The sequence below is a fragment of the Oppia nitens genome, unplaced genomic scaffold (genome assembly GCF_028296485.1).
Source record: "Oppia nitens isolate AA-2021 unplaced genomic scaffold, nextdenovo-longstitch-racon4-pilon3 scaffold7_pilon_pilon_pilon, whole genome shotgun sequence".
NCBI lineage: Eukaryota > Metazoa > Arthropoda > Arachnida > Sarcoptiformes > Oppiidae > Oppia > Oppia nitens.
The window spans coordinates 234,285-245,120 of record NW_026533251.1 but is presented as its reverse complement, the minus strand read 5'-3'; the positions used below and the strand labels follow the sequence as shown (position 1 = coordinate 245,120).

The following is a 10,836-nucleotide window of genomic DNA, read 5'->3' as shown; positions in this document are numbered from 1 at the left end:
TAGTGAACTTAAAACTCTGATAGTAATGAAAAATAATAATTATTATAATATTTAAATATATTGTATAACTATATTATACAGTATATTGAAATAAATAATTAATTAATTAATGAAAGAAAGGATTATCGGTATTTAATTTTGATTTATGAATCTTTCCGCTGGGAGTCGTCGGAAACGACTCGAGTATACGGAGTCCGCCTCTTAGCTTCTTGTGATCGTTTACCTGACTGTCCACAAACTCAATGAGCTGTTCCTCAGTAACGTAGGCGCCCTCAATAACGGTAACAAAAGCCATGGGAACCTCTCCTCGTTCATCATCACTGATGCCGACAACTGCAGCATTTTCCACGTCTTTATGACTGATCAACAGATGCTCCAACTCTACCGGCGATATACTGACACCTGTATTGTGACAATCAATCAAAATATTAAAAGACACTAAATATTAGTGTATATATATATATATATCTCATACCATCGACTTTAATCATTTGTTTACTTCGACCAACAATATAGAAGAAGTGATTGCAGTCATAGTATCCAATGTCTCCACTCTTGAGAAAACCTTCCGGAGTAAAGAGTTTTTCGTTTTCTTTAGCATTGTTTACATAGCCAGGAGTCACCTAATAATTATAATTATATAAATAATGTTAAACAATAATATGTATTCATTTCTAGCATACCTGATCTCCTTTGATACATATCTCGCCCAACTTTCCCGGTCCTAATGAGTTTCCATTGGTGTCAATTACCATTATCTCTGATCCTGGATTTACTTTACCTACTGTTTCACAATCACTGAGATTGTCTTTTTCATGCAAATGAACAGTTAACACAAAACCACTTTCCGACATACCATAGCCTAAAAAACAACAAAAATAAATTTTAAAAAATTAAAATGTTTGAATATACTTACTGTTGCAAAACTTTTCAAAATTATAACGCTCTTTAATTGCCTGATGGGTGCCAAAAGCCAATGGTGCCGCACCTGTCAATACATCCCGGAGATTAGAAAAATAGTTAGCAGGATATTGGTCCGGATGTTTGACCAAATAGTTGAGTTGAGTTGGCATCAGTATAGCGTGAGTGACACCATATTTGTTAATGGCTTCAAATACCTCTCCGTGAGACTCATCGCAGGACAGCGCTAGAACCCGTGCGCCGCTTTCGATGGCCGAGAAAAGACATCGTTGGCCACAAATGTGCAAAAAAGCAGTGGAAAGCAATACATCATTCTCGGTCATTGGCAACAACTCCCGGTGCTTAAACATAGCCACAGTCGCCAAATGGTTACCATTTGTGCGACGAATAGCTTTGGGACGACCAGTGGTTCCACTGCTCATAACAAATGTTATGGTTGTCTCCCAACTGGTCTCTACCGGTAAGATTGGATTTATCTGGCGATCCGTTATAAATATGTTTTCAATGGATAAATGTTTTACATGCTGTTCGAGCACCAGGAGCTAAACAATTAGTTAAAATATTTTTATTTTATATTTAAATATTTTAAAGTATTTTTTCTATTACTTTTAGATTGAACTTTGAGGCAATCTTTGACATCACATCATACTTTTCGGTGTCAATCACCAGCACAGTTGGCTTTATCTGTCTGATGACTTCCTGTAACTCGCGGACAGTCGAGTGGTCCGGTATACAGGCATAGATGGCACCCGAAAATATAACTCCAATCAAAGCAATGCCGTGAATATCACAGTTTTTAGCTGTAAATAGACAAACATCGCCTGTGTTTATATGGTATTCATCGATAAGAAATGTGGCAAATCTTAGACCATAGTCGAGCACCTGGTGTTTACTAGTATGACGTCCAGTATCGCTATCGATCTAAATATTTTAATACAATATAATAATTTCATTAGTAATAAATATTTTTAAGACAGTAAGAAGAGTATAAAACTAAAATTAATTTTTTTAAATAATAAGATAACTAAAATCTTAATAATAATTATTAGTAATAATAATAATAAATAATCAAATCTTACAATTTGTATGCTATTTGGCAGTTGTTTTAAACTATTGAAAATCATTTGCGAAATGCATGTAAAATCCAGTTTTGGACTTTTCAATTGTGATTTTATTATTATTGAATTCATTACAATTTGTTTTAGTTGTTTTAATCACAAATTTTTGTTTTTACAAAATATCCAAAACCAACTAAGTTATAAAGTAAATTATCAAAATAATAATTTTATTTTGTTTGATGTTTCTTTTAATAAAATATTTTTATGCTATTAAATAATTAACTAATTTATTGAATTTGAGATAATATTAAAAACTATATAATAAATAACAGTTCTGTATAAATAAAATAATGAATTAAAAAAAATAATTTTTATAATTTAAAATATTATAAAAATTATAAATATTTCACTTATCAATAAATACTTTTATTTTATTATATAATAGGATGCGATCTTTTTTGAAAAGTTTATATTTTTGTTTTTATTAATCGTTGTCATTGGAGTTATTTAAAAAGTACCGTAAATGCACTTAAACTAAATTAGCAATAAATAGCATTGATTAGACATAACATTTACATTTACTAAAGCAATAATTATTTAATCATTACATAAAAAAATTAAATAGTTTAGTTTTCACATTAATAATTATTATTTTGTAGATATTTAAATTATACAATTTTTCCAGAATTATAAATTATTGCAAATTAATTAATCATAAATATACTTTATAAATAAATTGTTTGTATATTTTTATTAACAAAGATAATCTAAATTTGTTTTATGTATAATTAAATAATAAACTAATTTAAGTATTTATAATAATATAAGTAATATACTGTGCATACAATTTTATTATTGAATTGTATTAAACTATTATATATATATTTATATATATAATGATATTAAATGAATATTAAATGCATAAAAAATTCATAGACAAAAAGCATTATAATTTATGTTAGACTCGAACACACGACCGTTTGACTTGACTGTATTGATGAGAGATATTTAAACTACTTTTATATATTCAATAGTTTGGACTATTTCTGCACTGAAAAGTCAAGTTTGTTATAAAAACTAATTGATTTTTTCTCTAATTATTCTATAGTTGTTTTTAATAAAACTTATTAATTTATAACTATTAATAAATCTATTTTATTTTTTTAAAACCGAAAATATTTTTTAACTGACGTAAAAATAATTATTTTGTAATTAATATATTGACAATATTTTCAATGTTGTTGTTGTTATCCAAAAAGCTCAATGACAACAATTACTTTAAGCTAAATTTTAGTTTTGTTTTACATAATAGATAAATTGTAGAAAAACAAACAAAATTAAGTCTACACATACAAAAATATTTTAAATTATGCATTAACTACAAAAAAAATATCAATTACCGTAATTATGTAATACATAGTTACTCCACCCAAAACATGGATTATTGGTTTTTACATCTCAATTATAGATAATAAATTCAATGACACTTTTTATATATCTGTATAATCCATATTAAATAATATATAAATTTATTTTACTTAATATCAATGTTTGTTTATTATTATTTTTATTTATTTATATTTAATTTCTTATTACAATAACAAAGTATAATTATTAATATTTTTTTATACAACATATCTTTATATAAACAACAAAAAATAATTGTTTTTTTTAAATATATATATATTGTATTAATAGATATATTAAAATTACTAATATATATAATAATATTTGTCAATTCAGACAAAAGAATAGACCCGTGTTTAGGTGTGACCGACAAATAAAACTCATAGTCAAGCAATGTGTGGGCATTGTCTATGGTTTTGTAGGTAAACCGTTGTCAGTGTTTCTATAAATAAATATATAAAAATGTTTTGGGAAATGTCAACACATTTCCGATGACACTAACAGCTACTAAATTATCCAAATACTGGATGTTTATACCAATACTAACTACAAGCAAAAGCTGAGATACTGGGAATCAGACAATACAATTCAATACATTGTATTAATTAATTATTGTACTATCGGTATATGTATGCACTTACTATACAATGTGATAACAATCTATAGTACTGTATAATGTGTTTGCATTTACAGTTATATTATATAAAAAATATATAATTGTATATAATTATAATTAACTATAAAAATCAATAGTATAATTAAATAATTAAATTTTTAGAATATTTTTCATGACATAGTAATAAACAAATTAAATAATATTATACAAATAGTGTATCTACCTTATTATTATTGATTATTATTATTATTTTTACTTTACTGTAAATTAAACATTTTTGTTTTCAAAGTGAAATAAAAAAAAAATGTCAATATAAATAAGCAAAGTAGATATTTTTATGCAATTTTTACATGAATATTATTTTAACAATTTAAACTGATGTTTGTAAAAATCATGAAATTTAAATATATAAGTGGTTTAGTTTGTCTGATGGGCTGTTTGTATCAAATCTTGAAAATAAGTCATTTATATTTATCATATGAGACCACCACTGATGTAATGTATGAACGAATATCACGGGATTCATTGCCGGCAATCACTGTATGTTTGAGTAAACATTTATTTTGGTTATTACCGGCAAATCTATCTAAGCATAACTACAATAACTATGTTATGAACATATCGATTGGTGAGCCAATGGCTAAACATTATGACCATTTGGCACCGTTAGTAAAATTTCTAATCAATTTGCCAACAAACAAATTATATAACTATATGCTAATGGGTAAATATAAACAGGACATCTATTCAATTAGCGACAAAGATTATTGTGTAACCTATTTTCATCAGTGGTACAATCAATCCGATCAAATGTTTGATTCACCTGAAATGGCACAGTTTAGTACTGTAATGTTGTTGATGGGCAATAAAATCAACAATCTCTATATTATACTACATAAGCGTACTAAACGTATTTATAATGTAAACCACTTATTCGAAAATCAACTACAGGTGCAGCTGACTAAAGGCAAGTATCATATTGTTAGTCATCATAAAATTGTTATCAAAAGGCCTGAATTGAGGTACAATCCAGCAAAATGTTTTGCATCCAAAACATCTGATGAATGTATAGACGAGTGTATAATAGTGGAGTCCCAACGGATCGGTTTGGGTTATCCGCACGGATTTCTCTATTACCGAAATCACAATATAATGGATAATATGTTTAACGATACCTATTTGAAGCCATGGTATTTGAATGAAACCCGTATATATTCAATTGAGGCCAATTGCCAAATCAAGTGCTCCGGTCGTATCAATTGTGTTGACTATACGTATGTAACGTCAACTCATACACTGGAGTCAACTAAACCCGATTTAACTGTAATGCAATTTACAAACCCAACAGAACCGGACACCATATATAATGTTACATATCGTATGACATTTGAAGAGTATATCTGTCTAATGGCCAGTATTTTCAATCTATGGTTTGGTATTTCAATTGCTATGTTAACAACTAATTTAAAAGATTTTACAGTAAATTTCTATAAATATTGCAAACAAAAATTTTATTTATATAAAGTTAAAATACAAAATAGAAATGTTAAAACAAATAATTACAATACAAAAGTTAATTTATTTTTTATTAAAAGAAATAATTATAAATTACAAAAAATTAATCATAATAATATTTATTAAAAAATTGTATTACTAAATTATTAATTAAATTTTTTATTAGTTAAAAAATTGTATGTATTTTATTATAGAAGTAGGTGTTATATTATTGATTTATTTATCAAAAGTTAACAATTTAGTTTTATTTAAATTATTAGTGTGACACAAATTTTAAGTTATTCATTGTAACGTTTAATTAAAACTTAAATAATTACTTATATAATTATTATTATTGAATATTACTGTATATTGATTAATGTATTATAGTTTAACAGTTTTACTAATAATATTTATAAAATAATTGGTTGGTTTAATAGATGCTTAATTATTTTGTTTTTATTTATGATAGATAATAATTAAAATATTATTTATTACTTTTTGTATTTTATTATACAGTATACATGTATTGGTATTTATTAAAAAAGATATAAATAAAAATAATTAAAATTTATTTTATTCTATATATATATGGTGATAATTATATTAATAATATAGTTATATAGTTATATATTTATCATACATTATAAATTACATAATAATATTTTAAAAACATTTACCATAAAGATAAATATTTCATAATAGTATTTATATTTTTTATGTTAATATTATTGGTATTAATATTAATATCTCAAATAATCACAAAATAAATAATATCAATTGATAACTAGAGTACAATTTATTTATTATAGTATTATTCAAAATGAATATTTCATTTAAAAAAACAAAATATTTGATTCACTACTAATAAAAATTAAAAATAATTCACAATTAGGATTAGAAAATAAAAAAAATGATTTTTTACTTTTCAGTTAGCAAATCATGACTTTATGATTAGGACAGTCAGCTTTTTCTTCATCACCCCATCCATAGTAAAACTTATGGTCAACTTTACCTACGACTTGTGTCTCGCGATTACCGATAAACAGATCACATTTGCCAACATATATAGAACTTGTAGACTGACTGTTATGTCCGGCAATGAATGACCGATCGGGTACAGCATCGGCGCCATGTCTGTGAACCCAATCATAATCGTGTCCCACAAGTATCTCATAGTCGGTCAAAATTTTATACGACTTTCCCGCAGACGTGATAATACATTCCAGTTTATTGTTAGCCTTCCCCGGAATTATGTCATTATTGTGTTTATATCGACAAACATATAGCGGTGAAGAATCGACATCAAATCCACCGACAATAGCATCACTCGGTATTTTGCTATCAGTTAGGGGTACCCATTGAAGGGAACAATTAACTGGAAATTAATATTTATAATTAAAATAATAGTAAGTATTGAATATAATTTATAAGAACAAATAGTTAGGTATTTATAATATACTGTATATCATATACCTCTTTGCTGGTGATCATCAACAGTGATAATAAATGTCCGAATCTCTTGTGGTATTAATTGAATCTGTTTGATGTCAACAATATTTTTGATGGCATTAATCGTTAGCCTATCATTTGTTGATGTCTTTGATATCCATTTTAACTTTTTTTGTTGCGATTCTGATAGCAATTGGTTGGCACTTAAAGTCATTTCCACGACATCTTTGATAACAATATCTTCGAACAGATTCTGTAAGTCAATGATTACTGGTTTGGACAGTTGACTGTTGTTGTCCTCCTTTTGATAGATGTGCTCCAACCGTACGAGCAGTTTATTTTGTGACCACTTTTCCAGTGTCAACAAATGCACGTTTTCAGGCAATGGTTGTGTAAGACCTGAATATTGGGTCCGATATTTCGATTTATATGACTCTTGGCTGTCGTTGAGTGTTGAAAATGTGATCAACGGTTCCCAATATAGTTGACGACCCAAATCACGATACAGTTTTGGTGATTCATTAATTGGTTTAAAGAAAAGATAATGTTTTCCACGAACTATCAGTCCATTGCCATCAACACCGGTCTCATTAAGATTAATGCCATAAACTTCTTTAATTAGGCGTCTGTGAAGCATCAGCTCGAGCTGTCCGTCCGCTTCACTGGAACCTCCCTGTGCTCTATCGGTCAGTATTGTTAGTTGAATATCCTGTTTGACATCTCTAATGAAAATTCTTTCGTAAACCGGATAATAATTATTGGAAATACTATTTCTATAGTTTCCACAGTTTACTTCTTCAGATGTACGAACTCTTTTGACCTAAAAATTTGTAATTAAATTAATTTTCAAAAAAATAGTTGAATTATTAAGTAAATAATACTAATTTAAAAATAAAAATTACTTACATTTTGTCTGCCATTAGCATCTGTGAAGAACTCATTTTTAGTTTTAAAATTTGTCTCAAATCTGGTGATCACTTCTTTGCCAATATTGTCATCAATAGGTATCGATCCGACTATCCATTCAAGTTCTGCGTATTCCCGGTCCTCATAGACTCGTATTGTTTGCGTTATCCAACTGTTCCACACTTGTGTCACCTCATGAATTGATCCACTTTTGTATACCGATTCTAATCTAACCTCATCTCTCGGGATGTCATTAACCGATCCTTCCGAACAAAACACATAATAGTTGTCTGAATTTGATTTATAAAACTTAAACGACTGTCGCAACGGATAGTCTTTGTCAGTATTTTGTAATTTAATTGATTCAATGTTTCCGATCTTAGAGTCCAATAAAAGGGTAAATCCTTTTCCTTTCATTTGAATTTTGTCAGTAATTTTTGGCAAATTTTCAGATACTTTACTTAAATTTTCTATTAATTTTTCTGATAATAAATAAAAAAAGATTTTAAAAAAATAATATACAGTACTGTAAATTACTAAATATTTTTTATACTGTTTATTAAACAATACCTGATTTTTTGACAAAATATGTGACAAAACCTAAAGCCGTTATATTTGCGCGAAAAACTATCTCATATTTAGCAGTTGTAGTCCTTTCTGGTATTTTTAGTACTTTTTGCGATACGGGAACTATATGTATGTCATCGACTTTGCTGCCGGTGCTGTCATACATTTCATAAACAGATGTGTTTGATATAACTGGTATACGAAACCATTGACTAACTGGCCGTCCCATAGGATTATAGATCAGTAATGTCAACTGATCTGAGGTCTCGGATACTAAACATTGACTTATGTTAAGTCTATCGCATATAATTTGTTTGGGAACTGTTATCTCAGATGACTGTCTATTCAATGGTAATAATTTTTCATACGTCCTATCGACTACTTCTCGGATGGCATCAGTAGCGCTGAATAATCGTTGATCGTAATCATTGACTGTCCACTGAGGCGATGTGCCAGTGATGGCATCGTGATGTGTCATCACAGCAATCTCATTACGACCTTCATTGACAAACGGATCGACTCCCGGAAGACGAGTCACGGCATCCAATTGTTTTCCTATTTGCAGCAAACTGTTTGTCCAGCGCTCCTGGCGTTTCAGTGACGGCCTACTGGTAAAGAAACCGGTCCAAAAAGGAAAGTAATCGCGTTGGCGCGTCTCATATATCCGATTTAGTTGGTTAACTGCCAGCAAATAGCACATCGGTGTCGAGTAAAATATATGAATATCTTTGCCGTGAAACTCGTGAATGGCGTCAATAAGTTTGTCCAAATTGGAGAAATAATGGTCAGCATTTTGAAAGCGAAAGTCATCGCCAAATGGCATCAACACGTGTCCACTGTTACCGAAGTCGCGATTCCACTGATTGGCCAAAGAGACCAAAGAATCGGCTTTTTGTTTCTTATTGTCTGTTGTTATGTCGTTACCTATGATTTAGAATTTTTTTTAATTAAAAACCATTTCTTTATTTACGAAATTTTAATTATTAAATACCGTTTTCAAAGTCAAACCCTTCGGGAGCGTTATAGTGATCATGAAGTATAGTCGTAAAGATATTGGATTTTTGGCCCAAATCGGGACTACTTTCCCATATGAACTCGCCTTTTGGTTGGACACCTCTATTAAACACATGTCCATCGAAACCCATTTGAGCGTACAGTGAGGCCATCTCTTTGGAGGCACCGAACGGATCAATTTGCCACGAAATCAGTGGTCGACCGCATCGGCCAAACAGGTGATCCAGAATTTTTAGTCCGTACGTCATCTGATCGATAATCTCATTGTAATGAGCAGCGCCCTCGTCGTTGACCGTATAGCCGCCATTTGCAAACGCCAACTGACCCGAACTGACCAACTGATGGACCAAATTGCGTGTCTGTTCTGTTTGTTCGGACCACCACCGGTTGAAGTAATAGGTCTCCACTTGTGTGAATCGTCGGTCAGGGTTTTTGGCTAACGAGTTGACCACATTTGTGATTATATGTTGAACTTCGTCGGCATAATAGTTGTCGACTGTCTTAACCCAACCGACGTCATCGTGACTGTGGGCTATGATATGGATGTTCAGCTTATCCGTAGCGTATGTCTTACGGCATGACTCGTAGCCACAGTCGGCCGATATTTTGCTAATAATTACGCAAAAAATCACAACCGAAACAATTTCTATTATTGATAATTGCATTATCAGTTTTTGACAGTTAATGTACTTTACATTTAGTTTTCTGATTTAATATAACTGTTTGTAATTTTTATTTGAGTTTATCATCAATTGTCTCATTAAACTCTAACTAATTATTATAGTTTGATAAAAATATATTTAGTGCAAATCAAGTTTAACTTTTTTAGTACAATATTTTTTAAAGTTAATTTTAAGTGTTTTTAATTTTTATAATTAATATATACTTATTATTATTATTGAATGTATGGTTAAATTGATAAATATTTGAACAATTGTTTAAATGAGAATTAATAATAATTATTATACAGTAGTATTAAAAATATAGATAAATATACTAAACTTGTTCAGTACTCGTTAGCACATTATATTATATTTTTAAAAGTTATTGATAAAATACTACAGTACTTGACATTTTTATAATATAAATATTTTTGAACATAAAAATTATTTTTACAAATTAAATCCACGTGTGAATAAGTTTTTGAGGTTAAACAATGATAATACTCTTCTAATATGTTTATTATTGAAACTATAAATACTATAAAAACCAAATGTTATAAATAAAGTTAAAATGATTAAAAATATTTATAATTTAAAAAAATAAATGATTAAATATATTATAATATGTTATAACTAATAAAAATATAAAAATAAAGCCTAAATATTGTACTAAATAAACAAAATTTAGTATTTTTGCTTAATTAAAAGCTAATTTATAATTATTTGTTTCAATTGAATT

General features: G+C 28.6%; 2 protein-coding genes across 2 annotated transcripts; both read right to left on the bottom strand.

The window, feature by feature from the left end:
- Positions 1-106: 106 nt before the first annotated feature.
- LOC128963216 (uncharacterized) lies at positions 107-2,062 on the bottom strand. Its single transcript, XM_054309715.1, has 6 exons — positions 2,001-2,062; positions 1,528-1,842; positions 917-1,463; positions 684-862; positions 476-623; positions 107-402 (listed from the first exon to the last, which is right to left on the bottom strand). Exons 1-6 carry the CDS (start codon positions 2,043-2,045, stop codon positions 107-109), a joined length of 1,530 nt encoding a protein of 509 aa, XP_054165690.1. The 5' UTR covers positions 2,046-2,062.
- A 4,366-nt stretch (positions 2,063-6,428) lies between these two features.
- Positions 6,429-10,100, bottom strand: LOC128963214 (lysosomal alpha-mannosidase-like). The gene is made up of 5 exons (XM_054309713.1): positions 9,413-10,100; positions 8,425-9,345; positions 7,855-8,336; positions 6,973-7,768; positions 6,429-6,874 (listed from the first exon to the last, which is right to left on the bottom strand). Exons 1-5 carry the CDS (start codon positions 10,098-10,100, stop codon positions 6,429-6,431), a joined length of 3,333 nt encoding a protein of 1,110 aa, XP_054165688.1.
- Positions 10,101-10,836: the final 736 nt, after the last annotated feature.

Coding starts and splice junctions, on each gene's coding strand:
- LOC128963216 (XM_054309715.1), bottom strand. CDS start 2,045: ATGATTTTCAATAGTTTAAAACAACTGCCAAATAGCATACAAATT. Junction 1,843..2,000: donor TGCCAAATAGCATACAAATT/GTAAGATTTGAT, acceptor TAAAATATTTAG/ATCGATAGCGATACTGGACG. Junction 863..916: donor TTTTGAAAAGTTTTGCAACA/GTAAGTATATTC, acceptor GTTGTTTTTTAG/GCTATGGTATGTCGGAAAGT.
- LOC128963214 (XM_054309713.1), bottom strand. CDS start 10,100: ATGCAATTATCAATAATAGAAATTGTTTCGGTTGTGATTTTTTGCGTA. Junction 9,346..9,412: donor AGGGTTTGACTTTGAAAACG/GTATTTAATAAT, acceptor TCTAAATCATAG/GTAACGACATAACAACAGAC. Junction 8,337..8,424: donor ATATTTTGTCAAAAAATCAG/GTATTGTTTAAT, acceptor ATTTATTATCAG/AAAAATTAATAGAAAATTTA.